The sequence below is a fragment of the Capsicum annuum genome, chromosome 6, assembly GCF_002878395.1.
Source record: "Capsicum annuum cultivar UCD-10X-F1 chromosome 6, UCD10Xv1.1, whole genome shotgun sequence".
Lineage (NCBI taxonomy): Eukaryota > Viridiplantae > Streptophyta > Magnoliopsida > Solanales > Solanaceae > Capsicum > Capsicum annuum.
Genome location: NC_061116.1, coordinates 35,392,355 through 35,412,109, shown reverse-complemented (window position 1 = coordinate 35,412,109; position 19,755 = coordinate 35,392,355). Strand labels below are relative to the sequence as shown.

Below are 19,755 nucleotides of genomic sequence, written 5' to 3'. Positions count from 1 at the left end.
GAGAATATGAATCTTCACACTCCTCATGTGTATTCTCATCATACCTCTCATAAACTTTGCGAACGAAAGGGTTATACCTAATACCAAATCTAGGTTTGGAGTGAGAAGTGTAAGACTTCTCACATGCCCCATTGTCATTATAAGATCCATCACGAGGTCCTACATCATCTCCAAATTCACTATAAGCACTAGGCACTTCATTCACCTCATTTTCTCCCTCAAAATCATAACTCTCAAATCTGCCCAAGTTTTAATCATGGCTATTTTTATAGCCTCCGCAATCTCTCTCAACTTCGTAGCCATAAAAAGGCTATCATAGTCTCCCATATCGTAGTCACAATAATCCCCAGCTATCAAAGACATGTTTCCCTTATATCACTTTTGTACCTACATAATGAACAAATAAGATTAGTAGTAAAAGCTCCTCACCAACACTCGTATACACTTACCTATGTGATTCTCACAATTGGAGCGGCGAATATTGAAAGTTGCTTATACTTCGGTAGTCAGTAGGATGTCAATTCTACTTGGCAGCCGAAATGGATTCTTGTTTGATCGACTCAAGACACAAAAATAAAATTTACTTACGAACTTGAAATAAAGAAGTTACTACGAGTTAAAAATGTGAAAAGCACATAAATAACGCTAACACGAAGAAACGTATTCAAAATCTAATTTACAACTTAGTAGGTATTTACTAGTTGTCAATTAGTATAACATCAACAAAATGAAACTAAGAATCAACAACAAGAAACTAAGAATTCTAGATTTAAGCCAAAAGTTTTAGTATTGTACAGAATATGGTGATATGGCAGTCTAGGATTGGTTGCAATTTTTGAAAGGTTCTTATTTTCCCCAACTTTGAAATTTTGGTTTGAATTTCGATTCTTGAAGTGGTTTACCCACCCTTGGAGAAGAAAACAACAAGATGGGAGCCCTTTTCACCTTTCAAAAAGGTTTGACTTGTCTTACACCTTTTAGGCAAGACACATTTTTGAAGGGTTGGTGGATCTTTCCTCTTTTGGACACTTAGGAAAGTGGTCTTTCTTTCTTTTGGTAACTAGTCTTTTTGGTAGATCATTTGTCTCCCTTCCCTTTTGGTAGATTTTTGGGGACTAGTTTCAAAAAAAACACAAGGTCTTCTCTTCCCACTACTTGGGTTTAGATCAAACAACACTATTAAAGAGTCTTCTTGTAACTATACATGAATATTGGTCTAGAACAACACCAGCTTCAAGAACCAACAACACCTTTTTCAAACTTAAAACCCATAACAAAATACCAACAACATGAGTTCAAACCATATCTTCAAATTTAAGTCCACAACAACAACCCCAAAATACACCAACAATGTTCAAGTTTGAAACCGCAACAACAATACCAACAAGAATCGTTCAAGCTCAACTTGGATCTTGACTCAATGGTGTTAGTGAAGAAAGAATCTAACACAAAAAAAACAACAAAAGTAGTAAAAGTACACCTAGATTTATACTCAAACTCAGCCAAGACAACTACAACAACACAATTTCGGCCAAGACACAAAAATGGACAGATTCGCTTCTTTTTGATTTATCAATTTTCTAATACTTTTTTTTTAATTTTCAAGTTACCAAGCCCAAGATTAATCTCGTGAAAACGAAATGAATGATGGCTCTGATACCAAATGATACAAGAAAGACCACGAAAGGCATAAAACTACACAAAATAGTTCGCAAATTGAGAGCAACCTGAGGACTCCTTTGAGTGCTAGTTTTGGCCAACAACAACAACACAAGTATCACGAGTTTACAAGGTGTTTTAACACCAAAACAGCAACAATACAACAAGAAAAAGGTGAACACAATGAACACACGATTCGAATTCAACAAGAACAAACAATTACAAGATCCACAGACTAACACAATTGCAAAAAAGGTAAAGATAGATAATGAGACATAGATTATTACAAAGATTAGGAACTAAAGAGTATATTAAACTCAAAAACCCCTAATGAATGTAACAACAACACCACACTCTTACGGTAACCGCCAAGAGAATCAACTCATCTCAAGATCTATTAGCAAAAAATAATATTGGCTTTTCCAAGTCCTAAACTACAATGGCTAATCCAAGCCTTAACTAAGAACTACACTAAGGTGGTCTACTCTCAAGAGAGAGGATTTTCAACGTCACATGCTTTCATCATTAAACAACTAATAAGAGAAGACCTAAAATCTCCTATTTATATTACAAAAGGAGATAAAATAACTACACTACCCTTAATAATAAGGGCGGCCATGCAGTGCATTTTGGGCAAAGTGAAGTGAATAAAATGTCCTCAATGAAGATGACTCAAAAACTGTGAGCCATAAAGTGTCCAAAGTCATGAGTCCTCAGTCTTCAATGCTCCAAGCAATCTTCCACTCACGGACTTGATGTATGGTAAGCTCAAAATGGGTCCTCCATGCATGTTCTCGTATCCTCAAGGTGACCAAGTCTTGAGCCTCTATGTGTTGACCTCCAAAGATGTCATCAAAAAATAAGATGGTCATTCATCCCGTATCACCTCAGGGAATGGTACAGATCCTGTAGATTGATTCTCATGATTTTTCATCAACAAATCATTATTTTGTTCAATCACGAGAAGATAAGAACTCAGTTCAGTATACTTTTTGAAACCTTTCTCTCGATATTATTGTTGTAAGAGCAAATTCGAGGCATGAAAAGTGGAGAGTGTCTTTTCCATCATATCGTCATCATTGACAGTCTCTCCACAAAGTTTAATTGAGAAGAAATTCTAAACATCGCAGAATTATACTCATGAACAGACTTATAGTCTTAAAACCTCAGATGCATCCATTCATATCATGTTTTAGGAAGGATGACCATCTTTAAGTTTTCAAACCTTTCTTTTAGGCTATTCCACAATACGAGTGGCTTAGTATTAAGGTATTCAATTTTTAGAATTTTCTCAAGATGATGACGCAAGAAAATCATGGTCTTAGCACAATTTTGACTAGATGTTGTATTTTCTTTCTTTATAGTGTCTCCAAGACCTATAGCATCTAAGTGGAATTCAGCATCCAACACCGATGAAATATAGTTCTTGCCCGAACTTTGAAGGACAATGAACTCACACTTCGTAAGACTGTTAGCCATATGAAAAAGGGAAGAAAAATAATATTTTAGCCTTCAAATTTGAGACGGTAGAGTCTAGTGCTGATAACGTGTTATGAAAAGTAAAGTAAAGAAGAACAAGAGTAAAGAGAGAGGAGAGTAATTGTTATTTCTCTTGAGCGATGATTTACAATGAAGGAAGCTCTTCTATTTATAGAGGAAATTTACTCCTAGTTTTTGAGTAAAAGATAGACACTTCAAATCCTGCTAGATCTTGATAGACATTCACTACAACTGGTATACATCAATATCATAACAGTTGTTTTTTTTTTTTGTAATTTTTACTTTTTTATTTAGGGCGAATTACACCAAACACTCCTACATTGACACCCCTTGTATCTTGTAGAATTTCCACTATATTAGCGGTGTGTTTGCTTTTGGCTCGAGAAATGTATATGAATGCACGTTAAAATGAGAGTGAAGTATTGCAAACACCCATAAATTTGACATGAATTATTACTTGCCATAAAATACGCCCCTAAGATGCCACGTGGCTTAGCATATGGTCTTAAACTCCTATGGAGGCATGAGCTGCGTAAAAATAAGCCACATAAATATTAAACGGTTAAAAAACTATTTTTAACTTTCCCCTTCTATTTTCAGCCCACCGCAACTGCTACCATAATCGCTCTTCTTCATATTAAGTTTTTCTCCATTAAAATACACCCCAAATTTGAACTCAAAACTTTTTTTAACCATCTTATTTAATTGTTAAATTTCTTAAGTTTCAATTGTTTTGATGACTATATTTCGAAAATGTGGATTTTCGACGTTGTTAAGAGTTCCATGGTTGGACGGCGATGACAAAAAGAAATTTAATAAGAATCATCCGCACTAAATAAATAACAAATCAAAGTGAATGGGGATTATTATCAACACTTTTCTCTATGATACTTAATCTAAAACCCTTCAATTATGGAAAGAGAAATCAAAGGATTCTGTTGGGAAATTTGAGAGTTATGAAGGGAGGAAAGGAGTTCTAGAGATGTGAGGGAAAAATACCTATGTGGATTTTAAATGTACTGGGTTTATTTATGAAATGTCTTTTTTGTTGTTGTTGCTTTAAATATCTGTGTGGATTTTAAATGTACTGGGTTTATTTACGAAATGTCTTTTTTGTTGTTGTTGCTTTAAATATCTGTGTGGATTTTAAATGTACTGGGTTTATTTACGAAATGTCTTTTTTGTTGTTGTTGCTTTAAATATCTGTGTGGATCCCATATAAATAATACATCAGACAAGGCTAGCTCAATCTTGAGTAAACATATGTTGTTAGATATGGTAAAATGGAGGCGCTTTTAAATTCATTTAATGAAGTGTAGGGATGTTTTTAATACTAGAGTCATAGTTCAGTGACTTGAATAATAATCCTCACCAAGATTGGAGTTGTTTTCAATACTTTTCTCTAAAAATGAAGTATATACATATAGCAAGACACTTATCCTGAACCAGAATCCGTTGACTCTAGATCCACAATTCTGTTCTATTAACATTGCTAGTGGTAGCTGGTTCGTGATTTGAATTTCAATACTACTGCAAGGACTTTCCCGATTGATCTTTAAGTGCACTTTATCTTTTATTTAGGTAAGTTACACCAAAGGCTCCTACTATATGAGGTGTATTTGCAATTGAGTCGGTATATTTGAGAGCGTCCAACGTAATTTACCTTTTTACTTATTGTGTATTAAACATTTTTGTTTGATATCATGTTTGTCCAACCAGGAGAAAGTTGGTCAAATATAAAGTAGCCAGTCGCTTCTCAGAGGCATCCAAATTTTGTCTTACCAACAATGGTTGTAGTAGAGAGGTAAGTACTCCTTCATCCTTAATCAAAGGTCTCGAATTCGAGCCTTACTGGTTATAGAATTACCTTTGTTAGGAAACGGTATACTCCCCGATGTGGGACTTCTCTGTGCGAATCCATATTTAGTCAAGCCTCAATATGGTACAGGACAACGGGTGGGACCAGAAAAAAATACAAGATGGTGTCTTGAAGAGATGGTGAATAAACTGGTCCTGGCACAGGACAGGATCAGCCTGAATTTTGAACCATGGGAGAATCTCCATCCCTATGCAAGCAACAAAAGAAAATTGCACACTCCCTACGCAGGAATTATCCTGTTCAGGTTCAAAGGGACTTTCTCAGCCTGATCAGTCATCGATTTGAAGCTGACACAGACACCCCCGGTGCTTTCTCGTGTCAATAAAATGAAGATATGAGAGACTGAATAAAAGAAAGTACACCATTTCTTATTACTAACCGGAGTTTCTTTGAACAAGGCTGTTGTCTCGATTTATTTGACATACCAAACTAGATACTTACCTAACACTTGATAATGAAGCTCCTACTACCTCCTCCTTGACTGGCCAATGTAGTTGTGATCACTTCAGAAAGCTCTGAGCCAGCTTCCGAACTTTATATATTCCTGAAATTGTATTCTTTAAGGTAAGTGATAGGAGCTAAAGGAAGAAAACGTGAAGTTTCTGCATTATATTGCAAGGTAACTGATGTAAACCTTTCCTTGACTGTATATAACACTCTTTCCTCTTTAGTTCGTTTAAAACACAACACCTTTCTATATTTTGGAAACTCTTTAACTTCTACATTCCCACTTCATAATAACATACCTACTTTTATAGTCATAGAAATATCATGGTACGTGTAACACTGAAACTCTAAAGGTATACTTTTGGTAGTCAAAAGTCGGTCATTCTTTCTTAAACTCCATTTCTGCTCAAACAACGCCATTTAATATGAAATGGAGGATTAACTCTTTCGGAAGTTAAGGAGGAACACAAATATTGGTAGAGTTGTGTTGCAGGGAACCGAGGTAATCATTTCTTGGATAAAACATATTTTTAACTTTGAAGGACTTGAAGAATGCAACACTCACCTTTAGATCTTCAAGGAGTTGATATAATTTTCTGGCAAGTAGATCTCACCGCCAACCTCACCATGTTGTTCCCCACTAATGGTTTTTTTAGCAGCTTGAAACTCTGCACTCATAGCATCCATGCCACGCTGAATGGCTTCCTCAGCACTTCCATAACCATGATTTTCAGCATACTTCCTTATATCTTCAGTTATTTTCATAGAACAAAACTTAGGCCCACACATAGAGCAGAAATGTGCAACTTTAGCACCATCGGCTGGTAAAGTTTCATCATGGAAGGACATTGCAGTGACAGGGTCCAATGACAAAGCGAATTGGTCCATCCATCTGAACTCAAATCGTGCCTTGCTTAGTGCATTATCCCAAGCTTGGGAAAGTGGGTGACCTTTGGCAAGATCAGCTGCATGAGCAGCTATCTTATATGCTATTACCCCCGCCTTCACATCATCACGATTAGGCAGACCAAGATGCTCTTTTGGAGTGACATAACACAGAAGTGCAGTCCCAAGTGCTCCTATATTGGCTGCACCAATGGCTGAGGTGATATGATCATATCCGGGAGCTATATCAGTTGTCAATGGTCCAAGAGTGTAAAATGGTGCTTCATTGCACCACTCGAGCTGTTTTTGCATGTTCTCGGGAATTTTATGCATTGGAACGTGCCCGGGCCCTTCGTTCATAACCTGAAAGCAAACACATTTTTGTCAATAAAGTGTTACCAATTAGCAAGTTATCTCAAAATTGATATACAGTTGAAGAAATGGTCAGAAAATTAGAGGCTAATCAAGTCATGATTTTCGATTCTATATGCTTTCTACTTCTGAAACAACACACTCTCAAACTATGCACAACTTGAGATTTTAAGGAAATAAATAGGAAAAAGAATATAAATCTAATGGGGAGCAGAACGGAGAGGTGCACGACACTGCGCTCTAGAATCAAATAGATAGGCTAGCTTTACAGTCTAGCGCACCTTGAAATTTGAAAGTGATGAAAAGCACACGGAAAGTTGTGTCACGCTTCATGAGAACTAAGATATTGTTCTGAAGAATTTTCTTGTCCAGCAACAAAAGAAGAGATGGTTTATTAAGTAGATTTTAGATATACACACTTAAGATGGAACAAAAACTCTATGCTTCAGCAATTAAAAGGATGTAGCAATTAGCAAACTGCATATTTTTACCTGTACATCCTTTTCCCAAGCTCGGCGAGTCAGCTCCCCTTGAGTCAAGAGCTCAGCAAACTGAGCGGTGTCATTTGCATCATAAATTGAACCAGGTCTCAGTCCATCACCAATTGATAACGATATATCGTACTGATTACAGATGTCAAGTATCTCATCCCAATGTTCATAAGCAAAATTCTCCTTGTGATAAGCTAAGCACCACTTTGCATGAATGGAGCCTCCACGAGAAACGATCCCGGTCATCCGTTTTGCGGTCAGTGGGATGTACCTAAGAAGGACTCCGGCATGAATTGTGAAGTAATCAACACCCTGCTCAGCTTGTTCAATTAACGTCTCTCTGAAAACTTCCCAACTCAGATTCTCAGCAATGCCGTTTACCTTTTCCAGTGCTTGGTAAATTGGCACAGTGCCTACTGGTACAGCAGAATTACGCAAGATCCACTCACGAGTCTCGTGGATGTGACGACCAGTAGACAGATCCATAATAGTATCTGCACCCCACATTGTTGCCCATTGAAGCTTGTGAACTTCTTCTTCAATTGAGCTTACAACAGCAGAGTTTCCGATGTTGGCATTGACTTTCACTAAGAACTTTCTTCCTACTATCATAGGCTCCAACTCGGGGTGCTTCTTGTTTGAAGGGATGATCGCACGGCCCCGAGCAACTTCTGACCTCACAAACTCTGGATCCATTTTTTCTCGGGCAGCGCAGTATGCCATTTCCTCAGTTATGATTCCCTGCTTAGCATAGAACATTTGAGTGTACCTTGGTCCTCCTAACTTCTCCCTCCTGTTAATCCACTCCTTGCGCAGCTTAGGAAGTCCTATTTAGATGCATAATCATTATGTATACAAAAAGATTATGCCCTAAATCGTAACATAAAAATCACAAAGCAAGACATTTAGCTTAATGTTTCATTGACTTAAAGTTCAAAAGCCTTTCACTCAAAAGGTTGTCTTGAGAAGAGTGAAAAGAATATACACAAGACGCGAACAGGTGAAAAGAAAAAAAAATGTGGAGAGCTAATAATACAAAAGAACAACTACTACCCATCAATCTCATATTAGTTTGGGTTGACTACATGAATCTTCACTATCTACGTCCCCCATTTAAACTAATTTTCCAATGTTTAAAAGGATTAAATTCTACAGCACTAGGAGTTTATTTTATATTTTCCACTCGCATATAAATCCCTAACAAGACTAAGGCGAATATTGGACTTAAAGTACATATACATACATGAGTAAAACTTAATTCCAATTAGTTGATATCACCTATATGGATCTTTTAAGAGCTAATAATTCTCCGGATTATTTTAAAAGAAGAAAAAATGAAGAAATATGGATGAAAAATCAAGAACAGATAATTCAACTTCCAACAATTGCAAATAGACAGCTGAGAATGACCAAAATAAGCTGATCTATCAATGGGAATAACATATAATTCATTTAACCTTTTTGATTAAGTGAATGAGGTATTGAAAATATCAAAGAAAATCAACAAATTAAGTAGATACCACTTACCAGTAACATTTATCTAAAATATTACTGAAAAATCTGTATTCATCCTTGGTTAAGATGTTATCATCAAAAGGTACAAGGGAGAAAGCTAATAGGCATACCAACACCCGGGTTTACACTCTGAGGACCACTGGTATCGTAAGTGTCGAAATGTGGTTCATCCCCGGAAAGATGGATACGTCGAAATGGGACTTTGAGCACATGACCTGTTTCTTCATGCATAACTTCACTGCAAATTGAAAATTCAGCTAATAAATATTTTGCGACCCAATGAGCTTAAAATTTTGCACTAAAGAATGTGTACTGCATTTGTGCTGTGAATTTCTACATCACAAAGTTATTTGATCTCACTGTCATAGAATTAAAAAGATTTACAAGATAAAATTTTCAACATAATTTCTTTTGTACCAAGAATATAAATCATTTTAAACATTTTAACTTATGGCTCATGTTCACGTGAAGTGTTATACTTCACCTGAAACATAAGGCAGTTTACCTGCTACAAAAGTGTTCTCTTAAACCACTGATTGCGCAAAAAATTTTCACACTGCCAATGTATATACATTATTCTTAAGAATAAGGCAAGCCCCCAAGTTCTATACAACATTGTTTCTGAAGAAATATTTTGAACGCTTAGCCACTTCACTCAAGATATCAAAGAGAAGTCTCAATAGTATAATATTGTTGTGTTTTCTTACACCGCTGATTGAACAAAAAATGTTCACACTGTCAATGTTTATACATTATCCTTGAGAATAAGGCAAGCCGCCAAGTTCTATACAACACTGTTTCTGAAGAAATATTTTGAACGCTTAACCACTTCACTCAAGATATCAAAGAGAAGTCTCGATAGTATAATATTGTTACAGATTCCACGTACTGAATCCTCAATAAATAGTGTTATCTCGAAGATCTAAATAAGTGAAGACAGAAGGCAGACCTGTATTCTTTGGAGCTTTTTGGGAAGCATTCTTCAAATGATGGAAGTGGCAGGAAATCAGGAGCATTAGGATCAACCGTGTGCTTTGGCTTTGTCTTCTCGTTGTTACTAGTACTGGGAGGATCAAAGGTTAGTGTTGCTCTCGGGCTTGAAATATAATTGAAACATGTCTCCCTTCTCCTCATAACAGCAACTTGCCCCGTCAACTCGAACCTTGGCAAGAAGGAACTGTTTGGAAAGTTTACTTGTGGATGATGGTTCACATTCTTGCACAGGAGTGATGTCAAAGCAGTTTGGACAGACGTCATCTTTCTATCCCTGTCTGAGGATATCAAAGCAATTCTGTCACAAGTTTAGTACTATAAATTCATTGATATATAAGCAGAATGATAAAACATATTTAACAAGTCATGCTTGTAATGATACAGCAAAAAGTGAGTGATTCTACCAGTTGAATATCATAAACCAAAATGCGAAAAGAATCTGGGAGACTTCAGAATTCGTAGCTAGATCATAAGTTATAGCAAAATGTACTTTCTTTAGGTTAAATATTCACTCCCTACTTTTGTTTGTTCCGGGGAAAAAGGCACTTTTCTACTTTCGCAAAACAATTTACTTTTAAATTTCTCATTTTATCTTTAGATGATTTTTTAGTTTACATGATTTTATAGCTACATAAATGTCATGACATATTTTGAACAACTTCAAAAGTGTTTAACTTAAACTTCATATCAAGTCAAACATCACAACATAAAAGGGGAGGCAGGGAGTACTAGATTTGGGCACATTCAACGGTGACATTCTAGTTTCAAGGTAACAGTATATTGATCGTCAACACAAAGGCTATGCTTGAACAATGATATTCTAATTTATTGACTGTGTTTGGAAGATCATTCCAAGTATTAGAGGCAGGTGCAATATATAATTAACGGGCTCAACTGAACCAATCATTTTTACACACAATTCAATCATTCTACAGCGTACGAGGTAACTGGTCACCAGGCTATAAGCCTGTTTGGCCAATCTTTTGGGAGGCCAAAAGTGTTAATTTTAAAAAAATCACGCAAGCTGTGTTTGGTTATTTTCCATGGAAAATGTTTTCCTGAAAAATAGGTTGATTTTTTACTTATTTTCTCATGTTTGATTGGTATGTGGAAAATATTTTTCGAAAAATATTTTATGGTATTCGGGGTGAGTGAGTATATTTTTTAGAAAAATATTTTCTAGTGTTTGATTGGTGAGTAAAAAAATATTTTTTAGAAAATACTACTAACTATTAACTAGTATATCAGTGCCTTTAACAACCCAACAATTTGTAAAAAATAATTTAAGCATAACAAATAATATCAATATCGAATATTAAAGTACTACAATTACTAAATTTAAGCAACTATTAATTAAGAAGTATAGGAGACACTTTTCAACATATTTCCAGGATAATATCAAGATACTACAATCAATAGAAATATAATGGAACGATAAGCTTATTCAACCTCGTGAAACAAGTTACATCGATGACAAGATTAAATATGCAATTAACAAAAGTAACATAGATAAGTCTTCCTCTATGAATACGAAAATAACAATACATTCAACGAACATTGAAAATGAAAAAAAATCCGGGCTTCACTATTTTTTATTTCAAGCAGTGAAAAATTGAAGCAAAGCAGAGTGAAAAATATTTTCGAGTAATGTAAACTTTTTAGAAATGCGAATTTTTTGAGTCATGTGAATATGAGTGTTGTTGAGGTGGGGAAGAGGGGTGGAGGTAGAGTCATAAGTCACATTTCTCAATTTCTGGAAAATGACTTCCTTTGACTCATGAGGGAAGTCATTTTGCATCAAATTGAGGAAAATAAGTTGTTGTGGAAAATATTTTCCCCAACATTTCATTACAACCAAATAAGCGAAAATAGAAAACATTTTTCAAAAATATTTTCCATCATACCAAACTCACCCAGTGTTTCTATGAATAGTAGAAGCTAAAAAAAAAGAACTTTTTTTTTCAAAAATATTTTTTTTTATAACCGTGATGTCCGAATCAACTTTCGTGCACTTCGACTAAATCTAAAGAATATTTGTCACCTCTCACTGTCAATAGATATACGGTAATTCTGTCCACCAAAGCTAGAACTTCCAAAAATACTTTCTTAGAAAGCACTTTGAGAAATATACACTTTAAAATATTTTTAAAAAATTTGGTCAAAAAGAACTTTTAAATTTATCGACCAAACACAAATTATTTCTGATCAAAAGTACTACTTCCTACAACACCAAACCCAATATATTCCCACATAGTGGGTTTGGGGAGATAAAATGTACGCAGTTTATATCACTACTTTTAGAGGAGTAGAAAGGTTGTTTCCAATAGACCCCGGCTCAAGACAAAGAATAGTAAATAAATTCGTAATAAAGCATGAAACAAGATGGAATAACAGAAATAAAACACTCACAAAGTAATACCCTGCACTAACAAACCAAAGGCACCCCCACCCCCATACCCTCCTACTAGCAACTCCAACCTATGGACATAGCCCTAAGATTACCAGCCCGGCTACCCCAAAACTCTCCTAACTACTGGCTACGACCAACCCACAAGCACCGACCTAATTCTTGTCTTCCATACCTTCCTATTTAGGGTCATGTCTTCAGTAAACTGTAACTGTTCCATGTCACGTTTAATCACCTCTCTAGTATTTTTTCGGCCTACCCCTACCCCATCTAAAACCATTCAAAGCTAGTTTCTCACACCTACGAACTGGGGCATTCGTGTCTCTCCTCATCACATGTCCAAACCATCTCAACCTAACTTTCCGCATCACATGAAAAGTACTACTCCTTACGTTTCAAAATGAACAACCTACTTTCTTTTTTAATCCGTTTAAAAAAGAATGACCCTTTTCTCTTTTTTTGACAATATTTTAATTTAAGGCCACGAGATTCAAAAATTTCTTTATTGTTTTAAATTTTATGTCAAATCATAGATCATTATTTTTTAAACGAAGGGAGTACTTTTTTAAACAAAACTTTTTCAAAATAAGTTAATTTTAAAAGTTTGGCTAAACAAGCTACTATCGAAGAGGCAGAAAAACATATCAAAGGCTGAAATTTGAACAACAGCCAAGCCCTATTGCCTGGCATGAAAAGCACCTGTCAGCTGATTTGGCATGCCTACTTGGCTTTTTGCTTAATGGACATTTCAATCAAATTTATTTTCTGAATAACCATCCATAAGTTTAGCGATTTTAAAACACAAAAGATAGATTTTTTTTACTTTTGCCTAAAAAATTCTTATGTTGAATGACTATTTCACAACTAAACAAAACATACGAATTAACCACATACAGAAATACTCTAGCTAAACAGAAAAATCTATAGCTAATCCTATCTAACGATGGATTAAAAAAAATTATGTTAGCTATGAATAATTTTGCAAAGAAGTTTGGTTTTCTTTGTAGTGAACTCCAAAAGGATTAAAAAAGGCATGCATGAAAGAATCTATACATTAGCTCTATGTTGAAAGAATCTATATATATTGGCGAATCAGAATTTTTACATAAATACACCAAAAAGTCGAAGGAATTCAACATGCAGTATTCATATATATAAAAAATAATTTTTACCATATATATAAATAGTAATATAATTTTCAGTGGAAGGGAGGTTCAATAGAATAAAAGTCGCAGCTCTACTTCACACCGCCCGTGCACATGTGTAGATCTTTCAAAATGCGTTAATTTTAAAAGATCCTATACATTTTCTAGGAGATCTTTCAGAAATGCTTTCTTCTTTTCGAAAATTAGACATGAGTAAAATATTTTTTAAGAGTCAGAACAACGTAGCATAAAATAATTAATTAAATCAAAAAATTGGAGAGAGAAAAATGAACCTTAAGCAAATGAATTAGAGCTCTGTGTCTGTCTGCCTTATCTGTGAACACAAGCAAAATGATGAAAATTGAAATGAGTTTCTTTTTTGGGAGAGAGAAATATCAGTGACGATATGACCAATATCTGTTACTAGTGCTAATTTATAGGGACATTTTCCAGTCACTCAAACAGTCAAAACTAATAAGCTAGATTGCTAGAGCTTACCTGGCTTACTCATTTGTTCCCCACGTCCTGTTAGATATTTTTTCTATATATTTTCTCCTAGATATTTTTGTTTATATGATTGTACCATAATACCCCGGTCGAAATACCTTAAGGCATTACATAAATATATTTTTTAATTTGGTCTCAACTAGCATTTATGCGGTTTAATTTTAAGTGTAGAGTGTGTACAAGTAAGGACATGACAATCTCACACGAATTGGCACGTAAATGTCAAGTAGGATATGCGTTTTTACTTATTCAATTTTATACAAATTTAAATATTTACTTATGCATATTCAAAGTAAGAAAACATAAATATCAATTAATGGCAAGTTAAAGACTATATTGATGGAAGAAAACATAAATATCAATTAATGGCAAGTTAAAGACTATATTGATGAATTACTGTAGAAAATTAGTTTCAAATCACTGTAGAAAATTAGTTTCAAATCACTGCCTCAAGAGCTATATTATGCCAATACCAAAAATGCCTTAGAAATATTCAAATTCTATGTTTTGTCTAAAAATATATTTAATGAATCAAACTTGGCTTTTAAAAATAAGGAAAAATCAATACCATAACTTAGTTAATCATAATTATTTAATATTTCAATCTTTTTAAATAATTATATAAACCTCTGATTTTACGTTAAAACTCTGATACATTACAGAAAAATGTGATGTATCTATGTAAAATTAAGTGATGTATCCAAAAAAATGTGATGCATCCATGTAAAATTAAGTGACGTACTCGAAAGAATATGATATATTTGGGTGGAATGTAATGTATCCGTGTAAAACTATGTGATGCATCCGCGTAAAATTAAGTGATATATCTCAAAAAAATGTGATATACCCTACACTAAATCAAGGATTTTTAATATTTTTGTAAAAAAAAAAATTAAATAGAGAATAATTAACTCTAAAGGATTGAAATTTATGTAACCATTACTAAAAATAGTCACGGGGCTTATAATTTATCATTTTTTTAATTAAGAATTAAAATTAAAACCTATTCATTTCTTACATCATCACCAAATAGAAAAAAAAAAAAAAAAAAAAAAAAAGGAAATGCTTAATTATTTTTCTAAATACAACACTATATTTTGAGTTCTAATTTTCTGATTAGTAGCTTCCCCGGTAGATGAGCACTTTCTAGTTTTGGTGATATCGAAAATGATCCCAAGAAAATGTTTTCATAAAATACTAGTTTTAATTTTCTAATTAGTAACTTTCCGGGTAAATAAGCTCTTTCTAATTTTAATGTGATCGAAAATGATTCCTAAAATACATATTTGCATAAATTTTATTACTTTTTCTTTATTTTAAAAAGAATGATTTAGTTCAATTTGGCACGTAATTTAAGAAAGTAAAGAAAATTTTTGATTTGTGTGGTCCTAAATTAAAATTGTGTCAATTGTACTAGAATATTCTTCAATTTTGCGGTCTTAATATGTACGTGTAAAGTTGAAATCAAAATATTGTCAAAAAAAAAAAGGGATCATTCTTTTTGAAACAGACTAAAAAAAGAAAATAAATCATTTTTTTTTAAACGAAAAGAGTGATAAACTACTAGTTGAATCCCACACCAAATAATATAAACTAGAATTTGAAATGCTAAGAAAGATTTCTCGTAAATCTTGAATCTAGTTTATAATCAACAATAGTGATTTTGTAGGATACAACATCCAAATTGAGTGACTTTCTATGAAATAAAATAAGGTAAAAGGTTAAATATAAATAAAATACGGTAAAAGAATAAATATATCTTTGAACGTTCAAAAATGATATGCAAATATTCTTCATCATATTTTTGGATTGTCAATATCCTTATCATCATATTTTTGGGTCATTTATAGCCCTCAAATTTTTAAAAATGATATGCAAATACCATTTGTTATACGTTTAACTTGTCAATGCATTTACCATGATACTTTTAGGTCATATTAAATTATCTGGAGAGGCACGTAACATTATCACAACGCATATATCACTTTTTTTTTTATTTTATGCAAAATTTAAAACTTCTCTCATATCATATTATTTTACCCCCATTAGATCTTGATAAAACTTAACCCGCGATTCTTTTCTACCAAAAGACCCTTACCCATTGTTAAGGGTGAGTGAGATGAAAAGCAACGGGTGAGAGTCTTTTGGAAGAAAGAATCATGGGCTAAATTTTTATTTTGGTTTAATGTGGATAAAATAATATGATATGGGTAATTTTGGGTAAAATAAAAGAATATGAGGTATATACACAGTAAATGCTACGTGTCTTTTCAGGTAACTTAAGATGGCCCAAACATAAGATAAAGACATTGATTAGCTAAAAATATAATGAATGGTATTTTTATATCATTTTGAAAATATATGCGGCCCAAAAATATAACAATATTAATATTAGCATCTTAAAAATATAACGAATATTTTCACATATCATTTTTAAAAATTTAGAATATATTTGACCCTTTTTCCAATAAAATAAAGTAACCTTGCTTCATAATTTTCTTGAGTGAGCACTTTAGAAATTTACTCTACAATTAAGGATGCATGTGATACGGAAGAAAATTTTCAGTTTTTTCATATTTGCTTGATCAAACTTTTTGACAAAAAATATTCTAAAGAAAAATTAATTCCTTAAAAATGAAACAATGGAAAACAAATTCCACGGATTAACGTTATTTCGAGCAATCTTGCATCATCAAACATTTGAACTTAATTAAGGATCCAGTAAACTGTACTTCTTAGTAAAGATACTACTGGTTTGTAGCTTTTCTAATTGAATGTTGATACTTTTTTTTTTTAACAAGAATAACAATGCCTGATAAGTTTACACACACTTCAACGATTTCACGATTACTCGTTACCTCCATGTCTACTGAAACCAACACACTTAGATAGGGGCAGACCTATGACCCTTTTTTTGTGCTCTGGCATCAGCTAAATTCGAGACAAATTAAGTATAATTATACAAATAATATATAAAAATTAGTATAAAATTTAGAAAAACACCCACTAAATCAAAAAGATAGTTGAATCTTTTAATTTTCAAGTAAATTCTGAAATATCACTATACGTATTCAAACCTTTCAAACGTCTACAATTCCTACAATTCCTAAATGCTGAGTCAACCAATGCACATAGAAAGGAAAAGATTGTAGAATTTTGACACGTGAATAGATAAGAGCATGATAACATTACTTTTAGGCTAGAAAATGACAACGGACCAAAATGCTAAAGTTGCTGAAAATGATCATAGACAAGCTGCCAAAAATATGTGATTCAATAATATTTGTTCACTATTGATTTAATGGAAAAAGATCAAAAATACCTCTGAACTATCTAAAATAGCTCAAAAATACTCTAGTTAGATTTTTGGTTTAAAAATACCCCTCCGTTAAATATTTGACTCAAAAATACCTCTCCTCTAACGGAATTCGAAAAAGGATCAAAAATACCCCTGAACTATCTGAAATGAATCAAAAATACTCCTCGTTAGTTTTTTGGCTTAAAAATACCGCTCTGTTAAATATTTAGCTCAAAAATACCCCTTTCCTTAACGAAATTCCACCAAGCATGCTACCAAAATTAAAAGAAAAAAACACGTGGCTATGCAACATTACCATCCACATGTAAAATGTTATATCTTTTAGTTATATGACATTCCTTTCTTCTTTATTTTTATTTTTATTTTCTTGCAAAACAGTTTTATTGATCTGAAAAAAAATATGATCTGTAAAATTAAAAATTTCTAAAAATATTTAAATAAAATAAATCAGTGTTTTTACTGAATTTAGTTTAACGTTTTTGAAATTTCTCGACATTTGGAAGGTACTAAATAAATTTTGTTAAAGGAAAATAAATTATTCAATTTTTTTCATTATATGATAAACTTTTCACTTAGATTATTAAAGAAAACTATATCCATGTTTTTTCAATGATTAAAATATATTAAATGTTATTTACTTTTCTGAAAGTGGAATTTTTAAAAATTCTAAGAATATTTGATGATTAAAGATAAAATTAGAAAAACTATCAACATTCATTGAGTTAAAGAAAAAATAAATCAACATCACTGAATATAATCTTTTTATTTAACTCTTTCATCAAGAAGAAAAGAATGTCATATAATTAAAAAAATACTAACATTTTATATGTGGATGATAATGTTGCATAGTCACGTAACTTTTTTTTATGAAAAAGGCTCAAAAATATTTCGACTTTGATGATCCTAATGGGATTAGGTCGATCGTGTCTTTTAGGGAATCCCTGGTGCAACAGTAAAGTTGTAGCCACGTGATCAGGAAGTCATATAGTTCAAACTCCTAATCATAGAAACCACCTCTTTTGTATAGTTGTGACTTATGAGGTGAAGTCGTGCATTTATATGATATGTTTCTTCCCTAATCCCTGTTCATAGTTAGAGTCTTTAACTAACAATTCTCATCTCAACTTTTGTTCTATATTTTGTTATAACCACTTCAGTGGTAATATTAAAACTATAGTTACAATCTATAATGTATTTATAATTTACTCACTTTGCTATTGCGTTGATGCTTCATGTGTGAAACTTTAATGTTCAACAAATTTTAGAGGTCGATATAATAAGTTGGCTAATTTTTTTGGTGAAGTGAAACAATTTCTTTCTACTATTATTCATTCCGTACGTATGATTAGATTTTGAATTTCGTTAGCAAGTACTACAACGAATAATACATCAAGGTATTTTTGAGCCTTTTCCGTAAAAAAAACCCACATGACTATGCCACATTACCATCCACATGTAAAATGTTAGTATTTTTTTAATTATATGACATTCTTTTAGTATTTTTTTAATTATATGACATTCTTTTCTTCTTGATGAAAGAGTTAAATAAAAAGACTATACTCAGTGATGTTAATTTATTTTTTCTGAACTCAATGAATGTTGATAGTTTTTCTAGTTTTATGTTTAATCATCAAGTATTCTTAGAATTTTTGAAAATTCCACTTTCAGAAAAGTAAATGACATTTAATATATTTTAATTATTAGAAAAATATGGATATAATTTTCTTTAATAATCTAAGTGAAAAGTCTATCATATAATGAAAAAAATTGAATAATTTGTACTCCTTTAACAAAATTTATTTAGTAACTTTCCCAATGTCGAGAAATTTTAAAAACGTTAAACTAAATCCAGTAAAAACACTGATTTATTTTATTTAAATATTTTTAGAAATTTTTAATTTTACTGATCATATTTTTTTCCAAATCAATAAAACTACTTTGCAAAAATAAAAAAATAAAAATAAAAATAAAGAAGAAAGGAATGTCATATAATTAAAAAAATATAGCATTTTACACGTGGATAGTAATGTGGCATAGCCACATGATTTTATTTTTTATCTAGGTGGCATGCTTGGTGGAATTTCGTTAAGGGAAGAGGTATTTTTGAGTCAAATATTTAACAGATGAGTATTTTTGAGCCAAAAAACTAACGAGGGGCATTTTTGATCCATTTCAGATAGTTCAGGGGTATTTTTTATCCTTTTCCGAATTTCGTTAGAGGAAGGAGTATTTTTGAGCTAAATATTTAACAGATGAGTATTTTTGAGCTATTTCAGATAGTTCAGAAACATTTTTGAACCTTTTCCATTGATTTAATAATTTTACTATACTATTTTTTATATAATAAATTTAATATTTTAAAAAATATATATTGAATAATAAATAGTCTAATACTAAGAATAAAATGAATAAAAAGAAGTAAATTATTTTTTTTTTATTGAAAAAATTTATTACATATTTATTTTTAATAATATAAATAAGTAAAGACCAACCGAAAGAAAGAGTAAAAAGATGGTGAAAATTATTGAGCAAACGATGCAGAGGGGGGCCATTAAGGCTAGTGCCCGTCTCTTTTGGAGTCTTCCTTGAATAGACTAAAGGCATTAATTAGCTAATAATATCAGAAAGCAACGATT

The 19,755-nt window shown here is 32.5% G+C and overlaps 1 protein-coding gene across 5 annotated transcripts; it reads right to left on the bottom strand.

Annotated features, from left to right (window-relative positions):
- Window positions 1-2,018: 2,018 nt before the first annotated feature.
- Window positions 2,019-13,806, bottom strand: LOC107873461 (phosphomethylpyrimidine synthase, chloroplastic). 5 transcript variants are annotated; one of them, XR_007057019.1, is made up of 7 exons: window positions 13,587-13,744; window positions 9,698-10,019; window positions 8,859-8,986; window positions 7,234-8,060; window positions 6,051-6,733; window positions 5,480-5,582; window positions 2,019-2,565 (listed from the first exon to the last, which is right to left on the bottom strand). XR_007057019.1 is itself a non-coding variant. In XM_016720321.2 (6 exons), the coding sequence occupies exons 2-5, from the start codon at window positions 10,003-10,005 to the stop codon at window positions 6,053-6,055; spliced, it is 1,944 nt and encodes a 647-aa protein (XP_016575807.1). In that variant the 5' UTR covers window positions 10,006-10,019; window positions 13,587-13,806; the 3' UTR covers window positions 5,386-5,582; window positions 6,051-6,052. The 5 variants fall into 5 exon arrangements, 3 of the variants coding, with proteins under 3 accessions (XP_016575807.1, XP_016575808.1, XP_047270681.1); XR_007057018.1 differs by lacking the exon at window positions 2,019-2,565 and adding an exon at window positions 3,241-5,325; XM_016720321.2 differs by lacking the exon at window positions 2,019-2,565 and having other exon boundaries at window positions 5,386-5,582; window positions 13,587-13,806.
- Window positions 13,807-19,755: the final 5,949 nt, after the last annotated feature.